Source organism: Aythya fuligula, chromosome 24 (assembly GCF_009819795.1).
Source record: "Aythya fuligula isolate bAytFul2 chromosome 24, bAytFul2.pri, whole genome shotgun sequence".
Classification (NCBI taxonomy): domain Eukaryota; kingdom Metazoa; phylum Chordata; class Aves; order Anseriformes; family Anatidae; genus Aythya; species Aythya fuligula.
In genome coordinates this window covers 4,164,309-4,191,297 of record NC_045582.1, presented here as the reverse complement: position 1 = coordinate 4,191,297, position 26,989 = coordinate 4,164,309, and the positions used below count along the sequence as shown (strand labels likewise).

The window sequence follows — 26,989 nt, the reverse complement described above, 5'->3', positions numbered from 1 at the left end:
CCCTCCCCTCCCCTCCTCCCCTCCCCTCCCCTCCCCTTCCCTTCCCTCTCTTCCCCTCCCCTCCTTCCCTTCCCTTCCCTTCCCTTCCCTTCCCTTCCCTTCCCTTCCCTTCCCTTCCCTTCCCTTCCCTTCCCTTCCCTTCCCTTCCCTTCCCTTCCCTTCCCTTCCCTTCCCTTCCCTTCCCTTCCCTTCCCTTCCCTTCCCTTCCCTTCCCTTCCCTTCCCTTCCCTTCCCAGGAAAAAAAAAACTTGAAAAGCAAGTTTTACAATGACACGTCACCCCCAGAAAGAACTGAGACATCAGAATTCATTTCTGAAACAACCTCAGAGACACCAGTATCAAAGACTACGGCATTGAGTGGGTATATCACATCCCCTGCCATGCACAAGCCTCTGGAAAAAATGGAAAAATACAATGGACTGTTAAAGACTACACTAAGAGCAATGGGTGCTGGGACATTCAAACATTGGAATATGCATTTGGAAAAAGCCACCTGCTCAGTCAACACTAGGAAATCTGCCAATTGATCTGACCCTGCCCCGTCAAAACTTTTATTTAACGTAGAATGGGATAAAGTCCCTGTAATGCACATACAAACAAAATAAGCAAGCAAACAACAACAACAAACTACATGCTGGCAAAGACAGTCTTGGTTATTCCTGCCTCAGGCAACAGCAAACCAAAGAAGAATGAATTTTGATGGAACCAAAGTGCAGCAATGATACAACTGAAGAAGTATCGTAGTATTGCACCAGAGCTGGTCTCTGAATGCAAAAATTTAACACTACACACCACCTCTTCTACCCTGAAAGATCATTATGTCTGATGGAGCCCAAAGTCATGAAAGCTACAGCCCTTGCATAGAAGGCTGAACCACAGAGGGATAGGCCGTAGACCAAGGGATATCTGTGTGTATATATCAAAAGGCTGGAAAGGCGGTGATGATTAATGAGAATGTTTTGGAAACTGTGACACCTGACCATGACATAAATGGTAAAGAATAAGAGGTGGATATTGCCCTGGTTTTGGCTAGGACAGAGTTAATTTTCTTCATAGTGGCTGCTATGGTGCCATGTTTTGGATGTAGGAGGAAAATAATGCTGATAAGACACTGGTGTTTCAGTTGTGGCTAAGCAGTTCTTACCCTAAGCCAAGGGCTTTTCAGCTTCTCATACTGCCCTGGTAGTGAGGAAGCTTAGAATCCACAAGAAATTGTGAGGGGACGCAGCCAGGACAGCTGACCCAAACTGAGCAGAGGTGTGTTCCATACCATATGACACCACACGGAGCAATAAAACTGCAGGGAGTTGACCAAGGGGGCTACCATTATCTGGAGACAGGTTTGGCATGAGTTGGGTGTTAGCGAGAAACTGTGTTGCATATCACTTGTTTTTTGTATTCTTCCCCCTCTCCCCCATTTTCTTTCCTATTAAACTGTCTTTATCTCAACCCATGAGTTTTATCTGTGTGGTACTTAGCTGCTGGCTGGGTTAAACCACAGCACACTGGCTGTCCAGTTCTCCAAATACTCAGCGAAAAATCCTAAAATCTGAATAAGTCTGTGATGAACCTTTGCCTCTTCTGTGATGGAACACAGTTGCATAAACTAAATTAAACTAAACTAAATTGTGGTAAATACATGTATATTAAATGAGTAAGACTTTCCCATTCTTATGCAATAGCTTTGTTCTCTGTTCATCACTCCTTAATTTCCTGGACTACTATATTATTGTGATAACGATAAATTAACAATATTTCATGCAATGCATTGATCTGAACAAAGAATATTTCTTAAAAGAAAGTTTGGACATTTTGAAAATTTTGAAATAGAATATATATACTGCTTTCAAAAGCAATCAAAAATATTTTCATGCTTATTGTCAAGTCTTATGTTCTGCATTTTTTCACCTGATCACAAATAGTCCACATGAAAAGAAAATCAAAACAAAAACCAAGAAACAAACAAAAAATAAATATACGTTCATATATATGGAACAACCATATATAAATTCCCTAGAATTTTTTAAAAAATAGAAACTTAAAAAATAACTGGACCCTTAGTAAAATGAACCACTGTAATGGACAAGGGATGTTTTCATTGGTTTAATTCGTGTTGTTGATTTTCTGTTTTCATACAGGTTCATTGTTTTATTAGTCTACAACCACTTTGATTTCCAAGCAGCTATTACCTTCAGAGACAGCATCTTAGTCTTGCGTCAATTGTTATTTAAATTTCTTTCTATGATTCTATGATTCTTCTTCTAAAGCAAAAATCAGTTATTAACACATTATCTACTTTGCTTTTACATTTATTTGTAAAAGAAAACAACCATCTAAGAAAGGAATGACAGTTGTGAATTTCTCATTCTGAAAAAGACATTGTTGAGAAGTTTCTTGATGGCATTCTTCATCTCTGTGTTCCTTAATGTGTAGATTATGGGATTCAGCATTGGGGTGATGATAGTATAAAGAGACGACATGGCTTTGTCCGCCACAAACTTTTTGAATGGCCATGCATAGATGAAGATGCAGGGTACAAAATGGATGCTCACCACTGCAACTTGGGCTCCACAAGTGGAAAAGGCTTTGTGCTTCCCTTGTGTGATATGTGCCCTGATTTTGACCAAGATGACAACATGTGACACAATCAGGACAATAAATATGAGGATCATAAGCAGTCCGCTGTTGGAAACCATGAGCAACTCAACCGCATAGATATCTGTACAGGCTAGTTTGATTACCTGTGGGAAATCGCAGTAGAAATTGTCTAGTAAATTTGGTCCACAGAATGGCAACTGAATGATCAGTGCTACCTGCACAATAGAATGAACAAATCCCCCTATCCATGCTCCTGCAACCAGGCCAAGGCAAACATTGTGATTCATGATATTTAAGTACTGCAAAGGTTTATGAACAGCCACATACCGATCCAGAGTCATCACTGTGAGGAGGAAAACCACAGCACCTCCTGTGAAATGGAAGAAGAAAATCTGTGCAATGCATCCTCCAAAACTAATGGACTTATACTCAGACAGGAAGTCCCATAGCATCTTGGGCAGAGTCACTGAGGATTCACTGAGGTCTATGAGGGCTAAATTTCCTAGAAAAAAGTACATAGGCTTGTGAAGCTCTTGATCTATGATTACTGTGGTGATGATGGTGACATTTCCAAGCCAAGTCATTGTGTAAATTATGAGGAAAGTTGCAAAAAGTACATACTGTAACATGGCACTTTCAGTAAAACCAACAAAGAAAATATTTTTCACAGTGGTGGTGCAATTCTCCAGCTCCATTACTACCCTATAGGATGCAACCAACAGAGATGAGATTAGGTGAAGCAGTTATTATTCATAAATATACTTACTAAGAGTAGTCTATTAGCTATTCTACTGTTCTGCCTCAAATGTGATAGGCCATTGTATTTCTTTAGCTTTTCTTGCACTGCAGTTTTAATCTGTAGAAGTCCTCTTCCTACAAAGTCTTCCAGTACATCCTTGAAAATGATCAGCCATAGGATTCATGTCATTTGACTCTAAATGCAGGTTTCAATTCAGAATTTTGGCACCTGAATTTGCATATCTGCATTTTGTCCATCTTCATGTAAACTACACTTCTAAGCTTTTGCTATAGTTAAAGAAGGTGGGCATGATTTGACTAAATGTAAGTGCTCAGTGTCATTTTAGATATCCCTAGGTAATCCAGATATAATCACAGAACTGGGAGATGTGACATAGTATCTATGTTAAACCTTGGCATCATGCTGTTTTAGAGATAGCTGGTGTGTATCACCAGGAGATCTCATATAGCATAGACATATGTGTTTAGTCAGCTGAATTCCATCCTTGGGCTTTGGTCAGTAAAGTCAAACAAAAACTAGAGTGTCAAAATACTCTCTGTAAAAGAAAACTTATTCCTTCAGCTGTCCATGTTCCAAATGTTCAGTCTATGTGTGGGATTCAAGTGGAAATTCCACAGATGTGTCCTCCTTCCTTCTTTCCCTCCTTTCCTTCTTCATTCCTTTTTTCCTTCCTCCCTCCCTTCCTTCCTCCCTCCCTTCTTTCCTCCATTCTTCCCTTCCTCCCTTCTTCCCTTCCTCCCTTCTTCATCTTCCTCATTTATTCCCTCATTCTAATGACTCTGCATGCAACTGCAGACCTGCTGTATTTATTTCCCATATTGCAATATAGCTACTTTTTTAATCACACCAAGAAGACCTCACAAAAGTTAGAGAAATACTTTGATCCTTGTTTGCATGTCAATAGGCAGGCAAAATGACATACCTAGCAGATTCTGGAGTTTCTTCTTCTCCAAAAGTGGCCTGATTCCTTGTCTGTGGTATGGATGATGAAGAGCTGTGATGGGAAACTTCTTGGGATAGCTAGCTTTGAAATCAGCAAAGATGACGTGAGGTATGGATTCTTCAGATACACAAGAGCCAGTTATATTCTAAAGATATCTGTTATTCCTTGTGCAGTTTGGTGGAGGCTCAAGCTTCCTGCTAGTGGGTAAAAAGATTGTTGCAGATAACACTTCACTTTCATGTGACATACACTAAAATAAAAAAAAAATAATTTATCTTCAAGGGCTTTAAAAATATTGTAGAATCTGCAAGGTATGTGTTCTCAGTGTTACTTGTACCTTTTGGAAAAACAGAAGTGTTTCTTCAGTCTGCATGCTCAGTATAAAAGAGCTGGTCTCAGGGTTTTACCCTTCTCTTTAAAGATGCAAATTGTCTATCCAAATTTTGATAGTTCCAATTACAAGATTCATCTTAGCTAGTTGTCTACGCTGATTTCACACTAAACACAAAGAAACAATTCTTTTCAGAGCACAGCTTTAAAAATGACCTTTAAGGTGTTTACCCCAAAGTAAACGAAAGCAAGTTCAGTAGTATTGCTTTCTCCTTCGACTATACAATCTTAATGTCTATCTCCGATGAGTTTCTGAATAATTCCAGCTAAGGGCTTGTCAATGATTGCAGCACTGCAACAGGTAGTTGCTTAGTAAAACTGTCATAATTGAGTATGTGATTGGCTGGTTTAACGCATGAGTGAAGGGGGTGTATTCCACATACATTTAAGCATTCAGACACTTTAATTAGGAGTGAGCAAGCGTGCAAGCATACAAGCAAACAAATAAGATTATTCACTTTTTTTTTTTTTTTCCAGGCAATGAGATCTGCTAGGTAGCATAATGTAGACAGATAGAATGATAGGATTCATCTCACTTAAACATAGCTGCCTAAAATTTAATTGACTAAGTCTACACATATCATCCAGTTCCTATCTGTAAGCAGTGGGAGAAGATAGTTACTTATAAGCAGAATTTATCTAATTAGAGTTGTCCCAAACTGGTCAGATGAATCACCACAGCTGCTGATACAATTTCAAAAGGGGAGTAACATCCATTTATCAGAGAAGGAGTAAGGGAGCTGGTACTCATGTTTTTCCAGGCCTAGTCTAGGAGACAAGCTATTCTTTGTCTAGTGTACGGGAATGGAAAGGGTTGTTTCTATTGTTACTTCACTGCCTTGATTTTGTTTAAATTTTGGCCACCTTAGGAAATATCTTCACTTTGCCAATTAAGTTACCTGTACAATTTGCCCTCCGTGCCTCCTGTGATTACTCATCTGGGATTACTCTTGCTTCAAATCCAACCTCTAGGATGTTCCGAAGACTGGTGCAGTTCTGAGGAGAGCTCACTCCATTTTCTGTTTTCTATTGGCAGTAAGGTTGACACCACATAAACTTTGACTTTTTTTCACCAGAAACAATTTGTAAAGCTATCCCGGCTTTTGCTGCGCTCTCAAACACTCCTAGATGACCTTACCTTATTGCATGTAACAATGGCACTTTGGCATTCATGTTTCAAACCTTCTTCTGGGTAATGGTTCAGGCACTTCAGCATGTAATAATAACAATTACATTTTAAGATGCTTTATTGGTCTCTGAGAGAGGTCTAGCTTAACTGATCATAACAAAAACACAGCCAGTCTTAAGCAGTGAGCTTGAGCTGCACTGCAAGATGTTTTTTTAGAAGGGAAAAAAAATAACTCCATAGGACACCTCTTTGTATTACAGATAAATACATCATGTTAGCAATGAAGATGAGGCTGATGCAGCTCCATGTCTCCAGGACCAGCCAGAACCACGGCTGAACATCTGTCCCCAGTTGGCACACACACACAGAGCAAACCTACACACCATATGTATGTACAAATATACATACATAGCTAGAACACAGAGCACCCTTGAAAAAGAGAGAGAGAAAGAGAGAAAGAGAGAAAGAGAGAGAGAGAGAGAGACAGAGACAGAGAGAGAGAGACAGAGAAAGAAAGAAAGAAAGAAAGAAAGAAAGAAAGAAAGAAAGAAAGAAAGAGAGAGAGAGAGAGAGAGAGAGAGAGAGAGAAAGAAAGAAAGAAAGAAAGAAAGAAAGAAAGAAAGAAAGAAAGAAAGAAAGAAAGAAAGAAAGAAAGAAAGAAAGAAAGAAAGAAAGAAAGAAAGAAAGAGAAAGAAAGAAAAGAAGGAAGAAAGAATTGGATGAGGAACACTGACAGAATGAAATGCAAACTCTGCTGACTGGCCTACAAAATATTAATTTTTTAGTTTGCTTTTTAAAGAGAAAGGTAACATAAGCCATCTCAGGGTACATTGTTTGCCTGACTTCAGAATCTTCACAACAAACAACTAATGGCAAAATGGTTAATTATATTTAGCATTTTTTTGTTGTTGTTGTTTAGATGTGCCCAGGGAAATTAACTTCCCTGTGCAACATTGGAAGCCTAATTAAAACGCTGGAGAAACAAACTTAAGGAAACTTCACTTAAGCTTCAACTAACTTTGCTTCTGAGAGCTGATCTACTTTTACCTCCAAGAAATGAGTTAGAAAAATTGATTTTTTTAAAAAAAATTTATTTCCAAAACGGGCAAGGTAAGATCTAAAGTGACTTTTTGTTTTATTTTGTAAAAAGATTATTTACTCTAATACAGTAACACTAGAGTGATCAGCCTGAATCACTTCAACGGAACATGCCTTTCAAATGGCTACAGATTTTACTTTTGCCTCTTTTAAAGATGATTCAGATTGCACTCCAAGAGGAAATAAACATTCAAAATCATTCATCCATTAATTCTAAACTTTTTTTTTATGAGCCCACCCATCAGACTCTACCAGCAATATATCATGTTCCCTGAATTCACCTCTCCTGTTCCTTGTTTCTATATGCCACATGTGCATGAAACAAACCCCAAATGAATAGCTCACACAAACAGGAACTTATGTTGTTGATAATGAGATTGGTCTTCATCTAGTGTAAATCAGAATTTCACCCCTAATAATAAATACTGGTTTTTGGTGTCTAAGAAACACAGCTATTGATTTTGCTAGAGTCTACCTCACTCACACATGCCATCCTGTCTCCTTCATAAAGAACGGATGTTCTGGTTAAATTGTGCCATTTAGTAGATCTTGGCTTCACAGGATGTAGCCAAAATAGACCTAGGCAGCAGCTTATGGTTGGATTCATGTCTCTAACTCCCATACATGAACTATTGATTCCAACATGTCCAAATGATGTTTTTTTGTTTGTTTGTTTGTTTGTTTGTTTCCTTCTTTTTCATTTCTTTTTGTACACCAACTCATTGGCAGTAATAACCTGGAAAGATGGAGAGGAACACAAGGCAGATGCATTGTCTGTCCAACTTCAGCAGTGTGAAGAAAGCCTCTCTTCCGCTCTATGGGCCTGTGTCTCAGCTGTGAGGAAACTTCCCCAAGAGGTCCAGCAAATCAAAGAGTTATGCCCTAATCCTTATCTATATGAACCAGTGTCTCAGCTATTAGGAGTAAGTGCTCCTCTGCCCAAGAGAGGACATAGCGGGTACACACCATGTGCCATGCTGTGGTTTTACCTGTGCAACCACAGGGAGGACATGAGGAAGTGGGATGGAAAATCTACCTCAACACTAACACATAGATACACGAATTACAAGGAAAAACAATGGAAAAAGGGACTGAAAAAGGGACTGCTAAGAAAATGACTGCTCCAGTATCCAGTGAGCAGATCTCCAGAACAGATGAGTTGAGTTTACTCCTGGCTTCAGTGAAGGGACATTTGATCCACATTTACATGAAGTGAGTAATGAATTTCAACACAGTGACCACAACTGATTGGAAGGGCCCTGCCTCCAGCCAGGCAGAGGAAAGGAGCAATCAGGTTTATTGGACTGTGTGGATTCAAAGGCTTGGCACATCAGACCCACAGAAGTATTAGGCTCTAGTGGACACTAATACACGGTGTAACTTAATGCCATCAAGTTAGAAAGGGGCAGAACCCATCTTTGTTACTGGAGTGACAGGGACAGCTGGTTGCATTGGCGGCTGAGGTGAGTCTAACAGGAATTGAGTGGCAAAAGCACTTGGTGACAAGTCTGGAGGCTCTGGTGCATCTTTGTCATAGACTACCTCATGGTATGGTATTTTAAGGATGCCAAAGGGTACTAGTGGGCTTTTGGCATAGCTGCCTTGGAGACAGAGGAAATTAAACAGCTGCCTACCTTGCCCAGTCTCTCAGAAGACCCTTCTGTTGTGGGACTGAAGAGGGCTGAAGAACAGCGGATATTGCTAATACATTTTTCACAATCCTTTTGGCAGCAGAGTGCAGGCCACACTTGGCTTTCACTTGGAGTGGTGTCCAGTACACCTGGAATCAACTGCCCCAGGGTGGAAATACAGCCCTACCATTTGCCATAGACTGATCCAGGCTGCACTGGAACAGGGGGAAGCTCCAGTGCACCTGCAATACATTGATGACATCATCAAGTGGGACGGTACAGCAGAAGGAGTATTTGAGAAAGGGAAGAAAATATCTCCAAGTCCTTCTGAAAGCTGGTTTTGCTGTAAACCAAAGTGAGGACCTGCAAAGCAGATCCGGTTTTTAGAAATAAATGGCAAATTGGATATTGTCAGATTCCAGTGGATGTGATCAACAAAATAACAGCTATGTCTCCACCAGCTAGCAAAAAGGAAACAGCTTTCTTAGGATTTTTTGGCCTAAGAAAAGCTTTCTTAGACATTGTGGGTTTTTGGAGAACGCAAATTCCAAACTACAGTCTGATTGTATGTTGTCTCTATCAAGTGACCCGGAAGAAGAACAATTTCAAATTGGGCCCTGACCAATGACAAGTCTTAGAACAAATTAATCAGGATATTCATCATGCTGTAGCCATTGGGCCAGTCCAGGAAGGACAAAAATCTAAAAAACATGCTCTACACTGCAGCTGGGGAAGAATGGCCCCACCTGCAACATCTTTCAGAAAGTACCAAGGGAGACCCCAAGTCATCCCCTAGAGTTTTGGAGTCAGGAATATACAGGCCAGCACGTGGATAGGCTGCTTGAGGGGTAGGCCTGACCATGGACACTTGGAAAGGCCACCTGGTTACTCAACACTAGGGTATCTGCCAACCAAACTGTCTTTGCACACTCAAAACTCTTATGCAGTGTAGAAGGAGATAATATCCCTGTATAAAAAACTTACTGGGGAAGACAGTCTGGGTTATTCCTGCCTCAGGTAAAGGCAAACGCATTTGTGGGACTGCTTTTGCTCAAGTACCTGGTTGCTCTTGATGGTAATGCATAAGCATGGGGAAGCCCCATATTTTGCTCAAAGGGATTTAATTTCGGTTGAGAAAAACCAATGATTTGAATTGTATTATGTTAATTGCTATATAATACAATATGTCATCGCTACTATGGTTGCTATATGCCACATCAGCAGTATTACAGTAAGAGTCACCCAGATTATACCTTTAATATCTTTACTGATGATTTGGAAGAGGGAATTGAGTGCACCCCCAAGTAAGTTTGCAGACAACACCAAGCTGGGGGGAAATGTCAATCTGCTGGAGGGCGGGAAGGCCCTGCAGAGGGACCTGAACAGGTTGGATCAATGGGCAGAGGCCAATGGGATGAGGCTCAACAAGTCTAAGTGGCGGGTCCTGCACTTTGGCCACAAGAACCTCATGCAACACTACAAGCTTGGGGCAAAGTGGCTCAAAAGATGTGCAGAGGAAAAGGATCTGAGGGTGCTGATTGATGCTTGCTTGACCATGAGCCAGCAGTGTGCCCAGGTGGCCAAGAAGGCCACTGGCATCCTGACTTGTATCAGGAATCGTGTAGCCAGCAGGACCAGGGACGTGATCTGTATTCTGTTCTGGTGAGGCCACGCCTTGAGTAGTATTCAGTTTTGAGCTCCTCGCTACAAGAAGGACATGAAGACCATGGAGCATTTCCAGAGAAGGGCTACAAAAGTAGGAGAGGAGAGCAACTACTGGTCTATAGTTCCCCAGCTCTTCCTTTATACCCTTTTTAAAAATGAGAGTGATATTTCCCTTTTTCCAGTCACCAGGAACTTTGGCCTGAGTGCCTTGATTTTTCAAATATGATGGAGACAGGCTTGATGACTACATCAGCCAATTCCCTCAGGAAAATTCCCAGCCCCTGCCTAGGGGTTCGGGGACTCAAGAGATATGGGAAGCCTGACCATTAGTAAAGACACTGAGGCACAGAAATTGTTAAGTATCTCTGCCTTCTCCACATCTGTCATTACCAGATCTCTGTCTTCATTTGTCAGAGGTGGTACACTTCCCTTAGTCTTTCTTCTGTGGCCAATGTACCTGTAGAACCTCTTCATATTATTCTTTGCATCCCTCACTAAGTTTAGCTCTTGGTAATTGGAGATTCCTCTCTGAGAGGCACTGAGGGACCCATTTGCCACCCACACAATCTCTCAAGAGGTTTGCTGCCTACCTTGAACACACATTCACGACATCACAGAGAGGCTACTGAGCTTGGTCAAGCCAGAGGACTATCACTCGTTCCTGCTCTTAAATAATCACATACCTTAGGGCTTTTGTTAAGACCCCTGGGCATCTCAGTTAGCACTCTGGAAGAATGGCTGCTTTCTATAATTGTGTAACCTCCACACTTGGAACAAGAAACCACCTGCAGCCCCAGTTGTCTCTTAAAGAGACAAAGAAAGTAACATACAGAGGATGCAAAGAAACAAAATCTTCTTCATCCTCTGGCATACACCTTTCGTCCTTTATCAGCAGGAGGTGAGTGAAGCATCTAAGGTCATAGGCAATCTGTTTGCATTCTGTCGTGCTAGTGCTGACAAGCAGACAGGGAAAAAAAACACTGAAAATGGGCATGGAATTTAACAGAACCAAACCTGTGGTGCATGCACAGCAGTGCTAAACATAGGAGTGTGGGGGAGAGGAAGAGAAAGAAGACTTCAAGCAGAGATGATGGACTACCAACAGAGATCCTGAAAGTGAGATATGTATTGAAGCTTTTATGCATTTTAGCTTTTGTAGGATTTTAAAGCTGGGATTGCTTCAGAAATAAAGTCACAGCTTGGAGAGAAGCTAAGAGTTTGGTAGCTGGAGAGCTGTTGGTACCTGGGAAGCACTTGGGAAAACAGTAGATAAGAGATGGAAGAATTAGGGGTGTTCAGGTCTTAGCTGTCTTACCTAAAATTGATGTCAGTGAGAATTACCCCAAATCAATGAACTATCACAACCAATAAGGAAGAGAAGAATTACAGGCAATACTGTTCTCCTCCCAGTATGGGGTTTGAGATGTTGACTGCTAACCTTGCCTGAGGAGGAAGGACATTCTGCCTTGAACGGTGGATGACAAGAAAGGTGAGAACTGTAGTTTCACAGACATCTAGGTTCAAGAATGCCAGTCAGAACCAGGGAATAAATTCAGAGATTATATATAATTTTGATCTGTCCAAAGAAAAAAATGCAAGTCTGAGGTAGACATGTAGAGCGGAATTCAAAGAGCTGGACATGGTATTCAGTGCTGTCAGATCTGTTAGATCTGAAACTGTAGAGCAGAGCACATAAAATGGCACAAGAGGATGTAGCTTCAGTTGCTTCTATACCAGTTAGGGATGAGAAACCTAGGTGGTAGAGATGTGAAGTCATGAAAGTCAAGTGCAACCACAGAAGTATCTATAGGCAAGCAGAGGTGAGTGTTACTGCATTGGATGGGTGTGTAGGGTCAGATAAAGGACAGCAGTGTGGAGCAATAGATTCCTGCAGGAATCTTCCTGACACGTGATGGGATGGGAAGGGTTGTTAGGTTAGTTCCAGAGCCGACCAAATCAATGAGAGGAAGTTTAAAGTGAGGCAAAGAGACACTTAGCTCCAGATGCCTGTTGGCATGGATTTGCAGGTAGCTGAGAAATTAAATAGTGGACAATTATGGACCTATTTATACACACATCTAGCACAATGAGCCTTTCAACTGTCCATGTAGTAAAGGAGGAAATAAAGAAAACACAAAATGTCAACAATGTGTTTGTTGTTGTTGTTGTTGTTGTTGTTGTTGTTGTTGTTGTTTTGGTTTGTTTATTTCAAGGCATGATGAGAAATTTTGATATTTGACAGAAACATCAAAAAGTGTCTTAAAGGGTGTTTTTCTCTCTTTTTTCCTTCCTTATGTTCCTTTATTTCATTATTTTATTTTAATTAATGCAGTAACAGGCAGACATAGTCATGCATACAAACATACCATCTTTGCAGCAAAATGAAAGAAAGCTATTAGAGAAGAAAGGGAGACAAAATTTCATGTAACTTTCTTCTGACTCAGAAGAAACAGAACTGGAATTGGGAGGAATGACAGAACTTATTTTACAAGTCTTTCTATTTAACTAAAGTTGACTGTTTTTGTTTTCTTTCCTATGTTTTTTTTTGTTTGTTTGTTTGTTTGTAATGTCTGTCTTTGTGAGAGAGGAGTTAAAATCCACAATTTCATTCAAAATGTATGGAAATTTAAATGACTTGATCCATTCCATGGAAAAGCTCAATATGTTTTCAAAATCTCCCTTCAAGTCAATTCTTGGTGGATTAATTTCAGAGAGAGATTTAGATAATTGAATTTTCTTCATGGTTCCAATGGTCTGATGATTTCTTTGGAAAATTAGACACTGCTGAGGGATTTCTTTGAGGAAAGATGGAAGTCAGTATGTGATCTCGGCTCCCTTGAAAGACAATTGAGGAAAATATATTCTTTTAAAAAGTGCGTGAATTGAAAAAATTTATGATGGAATTCTTTATTCCTTGGGCTGGTTGTACAGATATCATTGACTGTAAAGCGATTTTAAATTGTTCAGTTGTAATACACTTCAGATATGAGTGATCTATACTTAGCTTTCTTTCATAATCCGTGGATGTGATTGTTAGGTTTACTGAGTTATTGGAGTGCAATTCATCTAGACTTGTTTGACTGTCTACATTAGAATGAATTGTATAGTACCCTGGAAGGGCCTACTTTTGTCGTTTGGAAAGGATGTATACAGGAGTAGTTCAGATAGACAGTTACACTGTAAACCACAAAAAATAGCTTACTATAGGAGACTGGACTGATACTTTATGACTTACACTTAATCCTGGTGCCCGTTCATGGGGTGTAGAGAAAATGTGGAACACCTGATGACGTGTGGATGTTTTCAGTTTATATTTCCAGTACAATGCCCAGGTTAATGGGAATCTAAATTACTAGCTTTCAAGTATTTCACCATAAGAAGTGCCTTAAAACTAGGCAATGGTCAAAGCATGTGCTTATTAGGCAGTCTAAGTATACCTGAAGTTAATTAAATATTTTAGTATATTTACACTGGTATTTGTTCATTTTTCTTTGATTACTGTTTTTCAGGGTTTTACAGAGTCCAAATGGAGTATGAGAACAACACAGTAGTTAAAGAGTTTGTTCTGTTAGGATTTTCTCAAACCCACAAAGTCCAGATGCTTCTCTTCTTCTTCTTCCTGCTGTTCTATATGATAATTCTCCCAGGCAACATCCTTATCATTCTCACAATTCAAGGAGAGTCCCAACTGGGAACACCCATGTATTTTTTCCTGGCCAATTTGGCATTCTTGGACATCTGTTACTGTTGTGTGACCCCACCTAAAATGTTGGCTGACTTTTTCTCACACCGTAAGACAATCTGCTACAATGCTTGCATGGCCCAGCTTTTCTTCCTCCACTTCCTGGGAGCAGCTGAAGCTTTCCTGCTCGTGGCCATGGCCTATGACCGCTATGTAGCCATTTGCAAACCTTTTCACTACACCAGGCTTGTGAACAGGGCAGTATGCTATGTCCTGGTTGGAGCTTCATGGGCAGGGGGCTTCATCCATGGCATCACTCTATTTGCTCTTACCATTGCTCTCCCCTTCTGTGGCCCCAACATCCTGGACAACTTCTTCTGTGATGTCCATCAGCTGGTTAAATTGGCCTGTGCTGATACTCACGTAGTGGAACTTTTGATGTTTCTCAACAATGGAGTTGTCATTGTCATGTGCTTTGCACTTCTGCTCATCTCCTACACTGTCCTGCTGCTGAAGCTCCGGACACAGCCCTCCAAGGCAAAGAGCAAAATTGCCTCCACCTGTGTTTCCCACATCATTGTGGTTTTTGTCATGTGTGGCCCAGCTATGTATATCTATGTCTTACCCTTCCGAGCTGTCCCAATGGAAAAGGTTGTTGCTCTTTTCCATACAGTCATCTTCCCCCTGACTAATCCCATAATCTATACCCTGTGTAACAAGGAGATCAGAAGCTCAGTGTGGAAGCTGGTCAGCAAATACATTCTTACGTGTGGAAAAATAAAACAAACGAACAAACAAACAAGTATTTTAAAGTAAATTGAACTGTTGTTGTTTTGTTTGTTAATAAAGTTCTCTAAGGAGCAATTCCATGACGTACATTATGTAAGAGCATAATGTATAATCAGTAATCTTTAAGAAATTTTCTTCCATGAAAAAAAGCCATAGGGTGATACTAATTACAGTATGTAATCATTTAGAAAAGAACCAAGCAGTGTAAAGGAATCATATGAGTAGTGCTATGAAGTTACTGTTAAAAATATTTCTTTTCTTATTTTCTTTTTTTTCTTTTTTTTTATTTTGAGAAATAATCTGGTAGGTTTTGAGACTTTCTAGAATTATTAATGGACTTGAGGTTCTGATGCAGAGAGTCAAAATGGTTGCAAGCATGTTAATTCAAGATTTCAGTTTATAGTTGAACTTTGAACGTTGATGCTGCCTTTCTGGAGCATGACTGCCTCCCCTCTTCCATCGCTGCCTTTGAATGAGTTGATTGCTTCCCCACAAAGGGACAATGTGTATGCTGCTGGATCATCTAGTTTGTAGGCAAGCTTTTGCTTCTCATCCAACATAGCTAGTCCACTGAAATTGTTAAGTGAAAATCAAAGGCAATGTGGTCATGGTCTTATGGGAGGCATAGAATCATATATTTGGATTGGAAGAGAGCTTAAAGATGATCTAACTTCAAACCCTCTCCCATGGGCAGGGATGCCACCCTCTAGACCAAGTTGCTCAAAGCCCCATCCAACCTGTCCTTGAACACTTCCAGGGATGGGAAATCCACAACTTTCCAGGGCAACCTCTTCCACTACCTCATCACACATTGATTGTAGTGTTTCTCTATACAGTTATAGGCATCTGCAACATAGAATCCTATGGATTCCTAAGGATTCCTGCAAAAGGCATTTCTAGGGAGAGATTCAACCAACACAATTTCTGCTTTGAGTTGAAATAAACTGTGCCATTTTTTCTGTCTTGGCGCTTACTTTCCCTGTAATTTACCTCTTGTATTGCCTCTCAAGTAGAATTGGCCAAATAATTCCTTGTTGAGAAAAATTAATTCCTTTTGTTGAAAAACCAGGATTTCAGAGAACATGGTTTTCTTACTGGAGTGTATGTTTCATAGACAATGTAGGTGCAGAATATGCTAAATATAGCTCCATCCACAAAGTCTCCACTAATATGCAAGAAGGCACTGCACCGCACCGTACAGAATCACAGAATGGCTGAGGTTGGAAGGGACATCTTGAGATCATCTGCCCCCCCGCCAAGCAGGATCACCTAGAGCACATTGCATGGGATGGCATCCAGGCAGGTTTTGAATATATCCAAAGAAAGAGAGTCCACAACCTCTCTGCGCAACCTGTTCTAGTGGTCTGTCACCCTCACAGTAAAAAAATGTTCCTTAATAGCTGGAAATTTCTGTGTTTCAACTTGTGCCCGTTGTCTCTTGTCCTGTTGCTAGGCACCACTGAAAAGAGTCTGACCCCATGCTCTTGACACCCTCCCTTCAGGTATTTGTACTCATTGAAATAAGACCCACGCTCAGTCTTCTCCAAGCTAAAGAGGCCCAGCTCTCTCAGCCTCTCCTCGTATGAGAGGTACTCCACTCCCCTCATTATCTTTGTAGCCTTCTGCTCATTTAACTATCTTCTGCATACCATTTGGCAAAATAAAACTGTCAAGTTGAAAATTGACTTTTCTAAGGTCAGCTTTCTCTACTAACCCCTTTCTGAGGGTGGTTTTCCTAGTTAGACCACTTTGAAGACAGCTTGATCCCCACTTTGGGGATTGATTTGTTAGCTAGTGGCACTGGTTATGTTTTGAATATATGTATGTGCCTATAAGTAATCAATAATGAGAATGCTTGCAATTTCACTAGCATTGTTTGTAATAACCTGTAATATTAGTATATATGCTTACTGCTTTATTACTGACTACTGCTATTGACTTTTTATATATAAACACATACAAATACACACACTTGTTTTCCTGATAATAATTCATAATAGCTCGATAAATATACTTGTGTTATTAAACACACGTATACATGCTAGCAGTGATTTGTAGTAACTTGTCATAAAGCAGAAAAACTTATGAATGAAAACCCTTACGTACTATGGAATCCTGCAAATCCACCTGTAGGGGCACAATGCTCAGGCCGAGTCAGCTGGAGGTTCTGACACCTTTGCTCTAGCACGAATCTACCAGAAAAAAAGGAGAAGGCAAGGTCTCCAAGTCACCCATATCCATCACTCTCTGTACCTCCTCAAATGGATCCCCCCCTTTCTTAATTACAAGCTTACAATTAATTAATTACAATTTCCTATGAGATTGAGACAAGGAAAACAGAAGAGCGTAACTAAGTCTCTTGTGATCATGTGGTGAAAGACATTGGGAAAAAAAGGAAGAGAGACTTCCAGTAACATGGAGAAGAGTTACAACACCTGAAAATCTTCCCTGCTACCATACCTCTTTTGCAGGGGGCAGAGACATCCTTCCCCCAAAGTGCTCTGTGAGCAGCTCACATAAATGCTGTGGAAAAGAGATGGCAGATTCAGCAGTCACAATCCTTTAAGAGCTCCTAAACTGGCGATGAGCAAAAGAAGACAGAACAGGAAAAGACACCCTCTTTCACCCAAGGAAAGGTATATGAGCCAGGGAACCACAAAACAAGGCCCTAAACAGCCTGAACAAGGAATGCTCAAGCCACAATGTCCTTCAAAGCTGCAGAAAGGTCAGGAAAGATGAAATGGTAGCCGCTCTCCAGGGTGCGCTTTGGTACCACTTTCTGGCCCTCCAACAACATAACAGCCCGCTCGACCCCAAAGACAGCTCGCACGGCCCAGGCAGGCATTGGCAGTAGGGCTGGGCGTCCCAGGGCTGCAGCAAACTCCTGAGTGAAGGTGCTGTTGGAGGTGGCAGGAGAAGATGGGGAGACACCATTAAAGACCCCTTGCAGGCACTCATTCTCCAGGGCATGACATATGATCCCAGCCAGGTCCTGAATGTGGATCCACGGGAATGGCTGGTGCCCAGACCCTATGGGGCCTCCCAGTCCTAGCCAGAATGGCCAGAGCATCTGAGAGATTGCGCCACCACCTCGGCCCAGCACTACACCTGTGGAAAGAACAGAGTGAGACAGGGACCCTCTCCAGCCCCAGACCTACAGCCAGGAGACAATCCTTAGAGGGCGGGACCTGGGACCGCACCCCAACAAGACAAGATACATAATCTGATGCACTTCTCCCACCCCTTCCCCTCCTGCCCCAGCTCCAAAGCAGAGCCACTGCAGTCATGCATGATGCCCTGTCTTACCAGATCTCACCAGAACACCACGAGTTGGACCATCAGGGATGACAGCTGCAGCTTCCCAGGAGCTCACCAGACGTGAGAAGAAGTCAAAATTCCCTCCAGGGCTATCCTCAGTATACTCAGCTGTGGGGCTAGGGCGGTAATAGCCTGTGGGTATAACAGCAAAAAGCGGGTTGGGATTGAATCCCAACATCAGCTGGCCCTCTTCTCCCCAACCCTTATCCCTGTCTCCAGGGACATCCTCATATGAACAGCACTAGGTTTTGAACTACAAATGCACTCTGCAGGTTCAACAGCATGTGCTAGTATTCCAGCTGAGATGGCAACGCCATGAATCAAATGCACCAGCAAACAAGGCACTGAGCTGGCTGCATAGAAAGGAGCTTCCTGTCTGTCATAAATGCTAACCCGCAGCAGCTTCAAAGCCTGTAGGAAGCAGAAATGCAAAGCTGGAGATGTATGGGGGGATTCAGCTTAGACAACTTGGTTCTACAGATGCCTTAAGGCTTTCACAGGGAAAACATTAAGTCCTGTCCTAATGCTACCAAGTGAAAGCATGAGAATCCAAGTTCCACTGCAGTACAAAAAAAAGCTGACCAAGCCTTGCCTAGTCGCAGTGATGCTGATGACAATAAAGCTGGCCTTTCAAGGCAAGACATATTTTCCCCAGAAGCATGCTTCTGTCTGGAGGTACACCTCTCCTCATCAGCATGAGGCACGCTGGGCCCAACCAATACCTACGCCGGTGACGACGACCCAAGCATTGGGTGGCTGGTCAGCATCAGCAATGGCTTTGGCCAAGGTCCTGGTGGTTTCAACTCGGCTGCTGATAACTTCCTTGCAGAAAGCATCTCCCCATCTGGAAAAAGGAGAGCCACTCATACGTCCCACCAGGATATCCCAGGAAACAATAGCCCCATGGGGAGCCCCCACCGTCACCTCACAAGCACAGGAGATGTCACATAAATTCCCCCCACCCCAGAGTAGAAGGAGGACATAGAATATTACTACCTAAACATACGATAACTGTGGGAGAACACGGCTCACCATTTCCCAGAACAGGCTATAGGTTTTGGATGCCCTTAGGGCAAACACATTAGAAAATGTGGGCACCAAAGCTGTGTGAATTCTCCTCAAGCACCTGGAAGAGGCATTTCCAAAAACACCCTCAGCAATACAAGAACAACTTCCACAGTCCATTTTGGTTCTGACTTTATCTAAGCATATTATTAAGTATTGTCTAAGCATAGGCATCTGGTGCCTTTTTGGACATATGCAACTACTTTGCCTGGCCTCCACCTGTCAGTCCAGAAGAAAATGCATCTTTTAAAATTCTCTGGGGACTTGACAGGCCTACAGAAATGTTTTGGATACCTGAAGACTCAGATGTCAACAGCCAGGGAACCCAGGTTGTCCTTTCTGGACACCCTACTCCCTTGCCAGACCCACTCCACATTTTCTGACAACATTGGGCTGTCTTGCCTTCACCTTGTCCCCACAACACTATGGAACACTAAGTTACAACACTACATTACCTGCGGAAAGGGTTGAGGACATTCTCACCAGCCAAGTTCACCACTGCATCGCACTGGGGCAGTCCAACGCGGGACAACTCTTCCTAGGCAGCAGTAACAGAGACATCACACACCCAGCCTTCCCTCTTCTCAAGCCTTCCCAACAACCAAGCAGGATGAGCTCCCAAGACATCCAGCCAGTTACTTCCTGACCTTTGTAAAACACTGCCTGTCGCACAAGCATGAATGGAGAACATTTTGCTCCTTGGAGCTGCAGCAGTACCCACCCCAACTGACCACAACCAGTACAGCACCTAGGAGATGCAGGGTACATCAGTGGGAAACAGTTTCCCCACTGCAAATTCCCTGCATGCCATGCCAGGTAGGCTAGCTCCTCAGCCTTGACATGGTCTCCCTTCTGTAATCACTCTTATTTCGTACCCAGCTGATGCGATTCTTGCCCCCTTGTCGAGAGACATGGGTCACCTCATGACCATGGCTCTGAAGCAAATGGGTCAGGGCTCTGCCCACAAATCCAGTCCCACCACCTGTGAAAAAGACAGGATATTACAGACCAGAAGCAGCTTGCAAAGCTACCGCAGGAGTTCCTGTTACCATGGCCATCCTCCTAGGGTACACCACTGGGCCCTGATCACCCTCTCCCCAGCCCTCCCACTGCAGGCCTCCACCACTCCCTATACCCTGGCTCCACGCACTGCATCCTATCCCTCAGGGTGACTGGATCCCAACGGCTACCCACATTATGCTGAATCACACAGGACATTGAGGTGCTCGAGCGTGTCCACAAAAAGGCATTGAAGCTGGTGAGGGGTCTGGAGGGCAAGTCTTATGAGGAGCGGCTGAGGGAGCTGGGCTTGTTCAGCCTGGAGAAGAGGAGGCTCAGGGGTGACCTTATCGCTCTCTACAGATACCTTAAAGGAGGCTGTAGTGAGGTGGGGGTTGGTCTGTTCTCCCACGTGCCTGGTGACAGGACGAGGGGGAATGGGCTTAAGTTGAGCCAGGGGAGTTTTAGGTTGGGTAGTAGGAATAACTTGTTTACCGACACGGTTGTTAGGCATTGGAATGGGCTGCCCAGGGAAGTGGTGGAGTCACCATTTCCTGGAGGTCTTTAAAAGACATTTAAATGTAGAGCTTAGTGATATGGTTTAGTGGAGGACTGTTAGTGCTAGGTCAGAAGTCGGACTGGGTGATCTTGGAGATCTCTTCCAACCTAAACGATTCTGTGATTCCGTGAATCCAGGCCCAGCCCCTCCCCCCCCCAATTCCCAAACCACATCTCCCTCAGAGCTCCTAGAGCCCCCCCTGCGCCCTACGGCTCCCCGGGGAACCCCACTCCGCAGCAGCCGCCCCCCCCCCTCACAGATCCCCTCACAGCTCCCCGCGCAGCCGCGCCCCGCACTCACCCACCAGCACCCGCATTGCTGCCGGCTGCGCATGCGCAACCGCTCCCGCCCGCCGAGCGCAGTCGGTCTCCCTCCCGCCCTTGGTGTCCCGGCGCGTGCAGTTCCCCACCCCCCTGGGGGATCCTTAAAGGGCCCGCGTGCTGCGGGCGCTGACGGGAGGGGCTGAGGCGGGAACGCCAAGGGCGGCAGGCGGCCGCCATGGGTGACGGGTCCCGTGGTGGGAAGGTGGCGACGGAGAAACGGCTGCCGTGAGCCCGGCAGGCGCTGGGGAACGTGCGGCTCCCCAGGTCAAAGCGAGGGGAACGGGGGTGTAGCGTGACACAGGTGACGCCTATTGGAAGAATGTGATGAAATGGGAGTGTGGCCATCTATTAATTTAAACAGTGAGTGAGGCAGGAATTATGGCTGTTGCATGGAGAGGTAAGAAAGGAACCTGGGTAACAACAGCGAATCGGCTTTGGAGATGGAGAAACTCTGAATTTGGCTTTGGGGTGATGTGACCTGTGAAACAGTTGGGAGCTCATGTTGAATGTCTACGTTAGAACGCAGTACATAGTGAAAGCAGTAACCCGGGGGAGAAATTCACCCACCAACTGCCTGCACTGTCAACAGGACTGTCATAGAATCATAGAAACACAAGATTGGAAAGGACCTACAAAATCACCTAGTCCAAACATCCTATCATCAATACTACCCACTAAGCTACTCATATCTCAACATCATGTCCTGAAGGTGGAACTGCTGTATTGAAATTGCTGCTTGCCAGCCACGTCTTGTCACCTCAAACAGCTGCAGTGTGTGTCTCGCTCTCCTGAGGAGGGATCTCGGACCTTGACTCATGTCAGAGCTCTGCCCAGATTTATGTGTTTGTGAATAGAAGTTGCCATCTACTGCCATAGACATCAACTTGGTAAATGGAACCTACAGTGTATGCCACTGAGTAGTGGTGTTCTGTGCCTGCAATTGCCCAGTCCCCAGCTTCCCTGGGACAGCTGTTACAGACGGAGTCTCTTGGGCTGGAAACAAGCCCATTTCCAAAGCCTTTATGAGCCAGGCATGAAACTGGATTTACCCGACAAGAAACAGGTACCTGCTGCAAGTACTTTGCCTGGCATTGTGACTTGCTAAGTATTACCTCACCTTGATCACTTAAGTATGTGGCCTAAATTTCAGCATGCTTCACTACAATGTATTTGTCTAGCTGAGTTGCTGTATCATAGCCTTGCTTTGTATAAGCAATACATATGCATACAGTAGCTGGAAGTGGTGAGCCATGACAAACAGGACAATGTGAACAGGATGTGAACAACCTTGGATTAGTGTGTGACAGGAGAACATCTGAAACTGCTGCAATGACATCATCATGAACTGATCTGATTTGTGGCCTGGACAGACATCTGGAAATAAAATAAAATGAAATAAAATAAAATAAAATGAAATAAAATAAAATGAAATAAAATAAAATAAAATGAAATAAAATAAAATAAAAATGGGAGGGTAACATTTCTACTTGGATGACTGACAGTGCTCTAGTTCTCCCTGTGTCCCCTGTGTCTGTGAGGGCACCATGTCACAACTCAGAGCTGAAGTCAGGCTCTTTCTGCTCTACACTTCCTCTTGCTATTCAGTCTCATTCCAGAAGTCCTGCACTGTAGCCCCTGGCCATTTCTCTTTTTGTCTTGAGGAACTCAGTGTGCCCAACCATTTGGATACTTCATTTCTTCATTTGTATACTTCATTTTCCAAGCTCATTACCAACCCATCAGAAAGCTGAAGTTCTTTGTTCTCTTCACTGTGTGAATATGGTTCTGTATTGGAAGGAAGGCCTTGCAAAAGCAAAGAGTGAAAACAAATATTCAACTGGTACCACAGACTTGTCAAGAAAACTCAAGGAAATAGTGGATAGCTACTGACCAGAGATTTCATAGGGTTGGGAAATTATGTTTCTCTATGCCAAAAAATCTTTTATTTAATCAACACTTTATCTACAATGTCTGATTTTTTTTCCCTCATTACATGAAAAATAAACAAGAAAAGAATAAGAATAAGAATAAGGATAAGAATAAGAGTGAGAAAAAGGAGAGTAAATCCAAATCCTTTATGCTTTAGCAGCAGCTTAAAAAATAACGAGTAACAATGTTATGTTTTAATTTGTTCAATTTTTTAGGCAACCAAAACTTTAAAAGTTTTTGGATTCAAGAACCATGAAACTTAAATGTAAAATATTCCCAGATTCCATCAAAGGTATATATAATCCTTTACTGAAAAATGACGTAAAACTAATGAAAAATAATAATATTTTTGAAGGAAAGTTAGCTGAAAAATGATACTGCCCAAGCATGATTCTGTAACCCAAATTCGAATATATCAATCTGGAAAAACAACAACAACAACAACAAAAACAAAAACACCTACCAAGAGCTAGAAAGAAAACAATTAACAATCTAACCATTTTCTTTTACCTTTTCTACTTCCTTTTGTTGTGAAAAAATAATAATAATAATAATAAAAATAATGAATAAGAAGACCTCATGAAGCCCATATGTTGGGTTGTGTCTCTACTTATCTAGCAGGGGAGACACCATGATCAGGCAGGTGGTTTTCCCAGGGCAAGACTCATCCCCTGCACTCCGGGTGTGCTGACTCCTGCAATTTCCCCAAATGCAGGAAACTCGACTGCATAATTTGTGGTAGAGGGGGGCTGCATTCATGTATTTTTCCTACACCTGGGATGGGGCAACCCTGGCTATATGTGCAGACTGTGCGATGAGACACTGTAAGGCAGCCCCACAGAGAGGGACCTGGGGGTTGTGGTTGATAGCAAGTTGAATATGAGCCAGCAGTGTGCCCCAGCAGACATGAAGGCCAACCGTATCCTGGGGTGCATCAAGCACAGCATTGCTAGTCGGTCGAGGGAGGTGATTGTCCCGCTCTACTCTGCGCTGGTGTGGCCTCACCTCGAGTACTGTGTGCAGTTCTGGGCACCACAGAACAAGAAGGACATTAAACTGTTGGAGATTGTCCAGAGGAGGGCAATGAAGATGGTGAAGGGCCTAGAGGGGAAGACGTATGAGGAGCGGCTGAGGGCACTGGGCCTGTTCTGCCTGGAGAAGAGGAGGCTGAGGGGACATCATCGTGGTCTACAGCTTCCTCTCGAAGGGGAGTGGAGAGGCAGGTGACCTATTCTCTGTAAACACCAGTGATAGGACCTGCAGGAATGGTGTTAAGCTGAGGCAGGGGAAGTTTAGGCTTGACGTCAGGAGGGGGTTCTTCACCGAGAGGGTGGTTGCACACTGGAACAGGCTCCCCAGGGACGTAGTCACTGCACCAAGCCTGTCTGAATTTAAAAAGCGATTGGACTGTGCACTTAGTCACATGGTCTAAACTTTTGGGCAGACCTGTGCGGTGCCAGGAGTTGGACTTAATGATCCTTATGGGTCCCTTCCACCTTGGGATATTCTGTGATTCTATGAAAAAAAAAAAAAAAAAAAAAAAAGAATAAGAAAACCTCATGAAGCCCCTATGTTGGGTCGTGTCTCATATTTTTCAGAAATAAGATATATTTATTGAAAAACAAAATTTCAGTGGCTAAGTTTTTAAAGGAAATTTTCAATCAGTTGTTGATGTAATTTCAGATTTTAAACTTGTTATCAAACAAGCAGAGATGCATTTAAAGTGTGTTCAGTAAACATTTAATAAAAAATAGCTAATACTGCCATCATCTGTTCTAAAGAGTTACTGGCTCAGAATTAGATATACGTACTGTAGAATCTACGTTTGGGTGATAAATCTTACCATTTTTGTCTACAAGAAGTTTAGGATTACATTCGGGTGTCTTGACATTACACATTTACAATATAGTTGTTACAAACTGAGCTAGCTGCCTAGAAAAGCTTTACAGGCAAAGGAGAGAAGGTGCATCAGCAGAAAACTTTTTTTTTTCTTTTTTTTTTTTAACCTTAAATGTGTGCCTCTGGCAGGGATGCTACGCACTAGATCAGGTTCCCAAGGGCCTCATCCAGCCTGGTCTTGAACACCTCCAGGGACAGGGAATCCACAACCTCTCTGGGCAACCTGTTCCAATGCCTCACTACCCTCTGCGTAAAGAATTTCCTCCTAACATCTAATCTAAATCTCCCTTCTTTTATCATAGAATCACAGAATGGCCTGGGTTGAAAAGGACCTTAAAGATCACCTAGTTTCAACCCCCCTGCTCTGGGCAGGGTTGCCAACTACTAGAGCAGGCTGCCTAGAGCCGCATCAGGACCCCCAAGTCCTTCTCTGCATGGCTACTCTCACATTCTTCGCCCAGTCTATGTAAATACCTGGGATTGCCCCAGCCCAAGTGCAACACCTTGCATTAGGTGATGCATTAGGTGATGCCTCTGGATGGCATCCCTTCCCTATATTGCATCGACTGCACTGCTCAGCTTGGTGTCATCTGCAAACTTGCTAAGGGTACACTTGATTCCGTCATCTATGTCATTGATAAAGATGTTGAAGAGCACTGGTCCTAAGACCAACCCCTGAGGGACACCATTTGTGACTGGTCTCCACAGAGACATAGAACCATTGACCACAACCTTTTGGCTTTATGGTGCAAGCTACCACCAGAAGGTTTGAAACACACTCAGTGCTTCATGCCACTATCGGAAACACCGTCCTGGGCCTTGAAAAGAAAGATTTATGGCAAGGTGACACTCCAGAAAGAACTGAATCGGAAAACAGGACTCATTTCTGAAACAACCTCATAGACACCTGAAACAAAGAATATGGCTTTGAGTAGGTGTATAAGATTCCCTGTCATGCACCAGCCCCTGGGAAGACAATAATATGGTGGACTTTTAAAAACTGAGAGCAATGGATGATGGAACATTCAAGCACGGAGATACAGATTTAGCAAAAGCCACTTGGTTAGTTAATACTCAATTATTTGCTAATTGATATGGTCCTCCCAATTGAAACCTGCATGTGCTTTAAAAGGGGATAAAGTCCCTGAAGAGCACGTACAAAAAACATGCTGGGGAAGACAGTCTGGGTTATTGCTGCCTCAGGCAAAGGCAAACACATCTGTGGGATTACTTTTGCTGAAGATCTGGGACTACTTGTTGAAAAATGCATAGGGTTTGGCAAGTCTGATATGTATCTTGAGGGGATTTGATTTTATCAAAGAATAGCCAATGATTTTAATTGTAAGATGTTAGTTGCTATATGATGCCATCATTGCTATGGTTGCTATATGTCATGTCAATGTTATTACAGTAAGAATCATCCAAACTAATGAAGAAAAGATTTTGGTGGAACCAAGCGAAGTGAAGCGGAGATGGAATCAGAGCTGACTTCATCATGCAACTATCCAACACCATACACCATCTCTCTTGCCCTCAGAAATGCCCCATTAAGACAGGTGGAGCCCAAAATTATAAACTAAATGAACTCAATGGACATTTTAGTGGGAAGGCTTATAGACTAAGGGTATGATATCTGTGTTTATATGTCAAAAGACAAGAAGTGTGGTGGTGATTAACTGGCATGTATTGGAAAGTGTGGGACGTGAGCATGATGCACATAGACTAAGAGGTAGATATTGTCCTCGTTTTGGCTGGGATAGGATTAATTTTCTTCCTTGTAGCTGTTATGGTACTGTGTTTTGGATTTAGCAGAAAAATAATGCTGATAACACACTGATATTTTAGTTGTAGAACATTGCTTACACCAAGTCAAGGAATTTTCAGCTTCTCATCCTGGCCAGGTAGAGAGGAGCTGGGGGACTGGAGATGCACCAGAAGTTGTGGGGGACACAACCAGCACAGCAGACCCAAACTGGCCAAAGTGGTATTCCATACAATATGACATCATGCTGAACAATAAAACTTGGGGAAGGTGGCCAGTGAGGAGCTCCCATTACTTGGGGGTTGGTTGGGCATCAATTAGTTGGTGGCGAGTAATTGTGTTGTGCAGCACTTGTTTTGTTTACTCTTTTCTCTGTATTGTTTTTTGTTTGTTTGTTTGTTTGCTTTTATTTTTATTTTTTTTATTCTTTTCTTATTAAACTGTTCTTAT

The 26,989-nt window shown here is 42.8% G+C and overlaps 3 protein-coding genes and 1 non-coding gene across 4 annotated transcripts; 2 read left to right on the top strand and 2 right to left on the bottom strand.

The window, feature by feature from the left end:
- Positions 1 to 2,333: 2,333 nt before the first annotated feature.
- LOC116498292 (olfactory receptor 4D1-like) lies at positions 2,334 to 3,293 on the bottom strand. The gene has a single exon (XM_032202539.1). It carries the CDS (start codon positions 3,291 to 3,293, stop codon positions 2,334 to 2,336), a length of 960 nt encoding a protein of 319 aa, XP_032058430.1.
- A 10,410-nt stretch (positions 3,294 to 13,703) lies between these two features.
- On the top strand, positions 13,704 to 14,679 carry LOC116498291 (olfactory receptor 4N2-like; the record flags this gene model as incomplete). Its single annotated transcript, XM_032202538.1, has 1 exon — positions 13,704 to 14,679. A coding segment is annotated over exon 1 (939 nt), but the record flags the coding sequence as incomplete, so codon positions are not given.
- Positions 14,680 to 16,587: 1,908 nt separating this feature from the next.
- Positions 16,588 to 20,966, bottom strand: SDR39U1 (short chain dehydrogenase/reductase family 39U member 1). Its single transcript, XM_032202731.1, has 6 exons — positions 20,927 to 20,966; positions 19,944 to 20,050; positions 19,524 to 19,606; positions 18,726 to 18,847; positions 17,992 to 18,135; positions 16,588 to 17,793 (listed from the first exon to the last, which is right to left on the bottom strand). Exons 1-6 carry the CDS (start codon positions 20,940 to 20,942, stop codon positions 17,378 to 17,380), a joined length of 888 nt encoding a protein of 295 aa, XP_032058622.1. The 5' UTR covers positions 20,943 to 20,966; the 3' UTR covers positions 16,588 to 17,377.
- A 2,518-nt stretch (positions 20,967 to 23,484) lies between these two features.
- LOC116498626 lies at positions 23,485 to 23,648 on the top strand. Its single transcript, XR_004254190.1, has one exon. It is a non-coding gene; the product is annotated as a U1 spliceosomal RNA (small nuclear RNA).
- Positions 23,649 to 26,989: the final 3,341 nt, after the last annotated feature.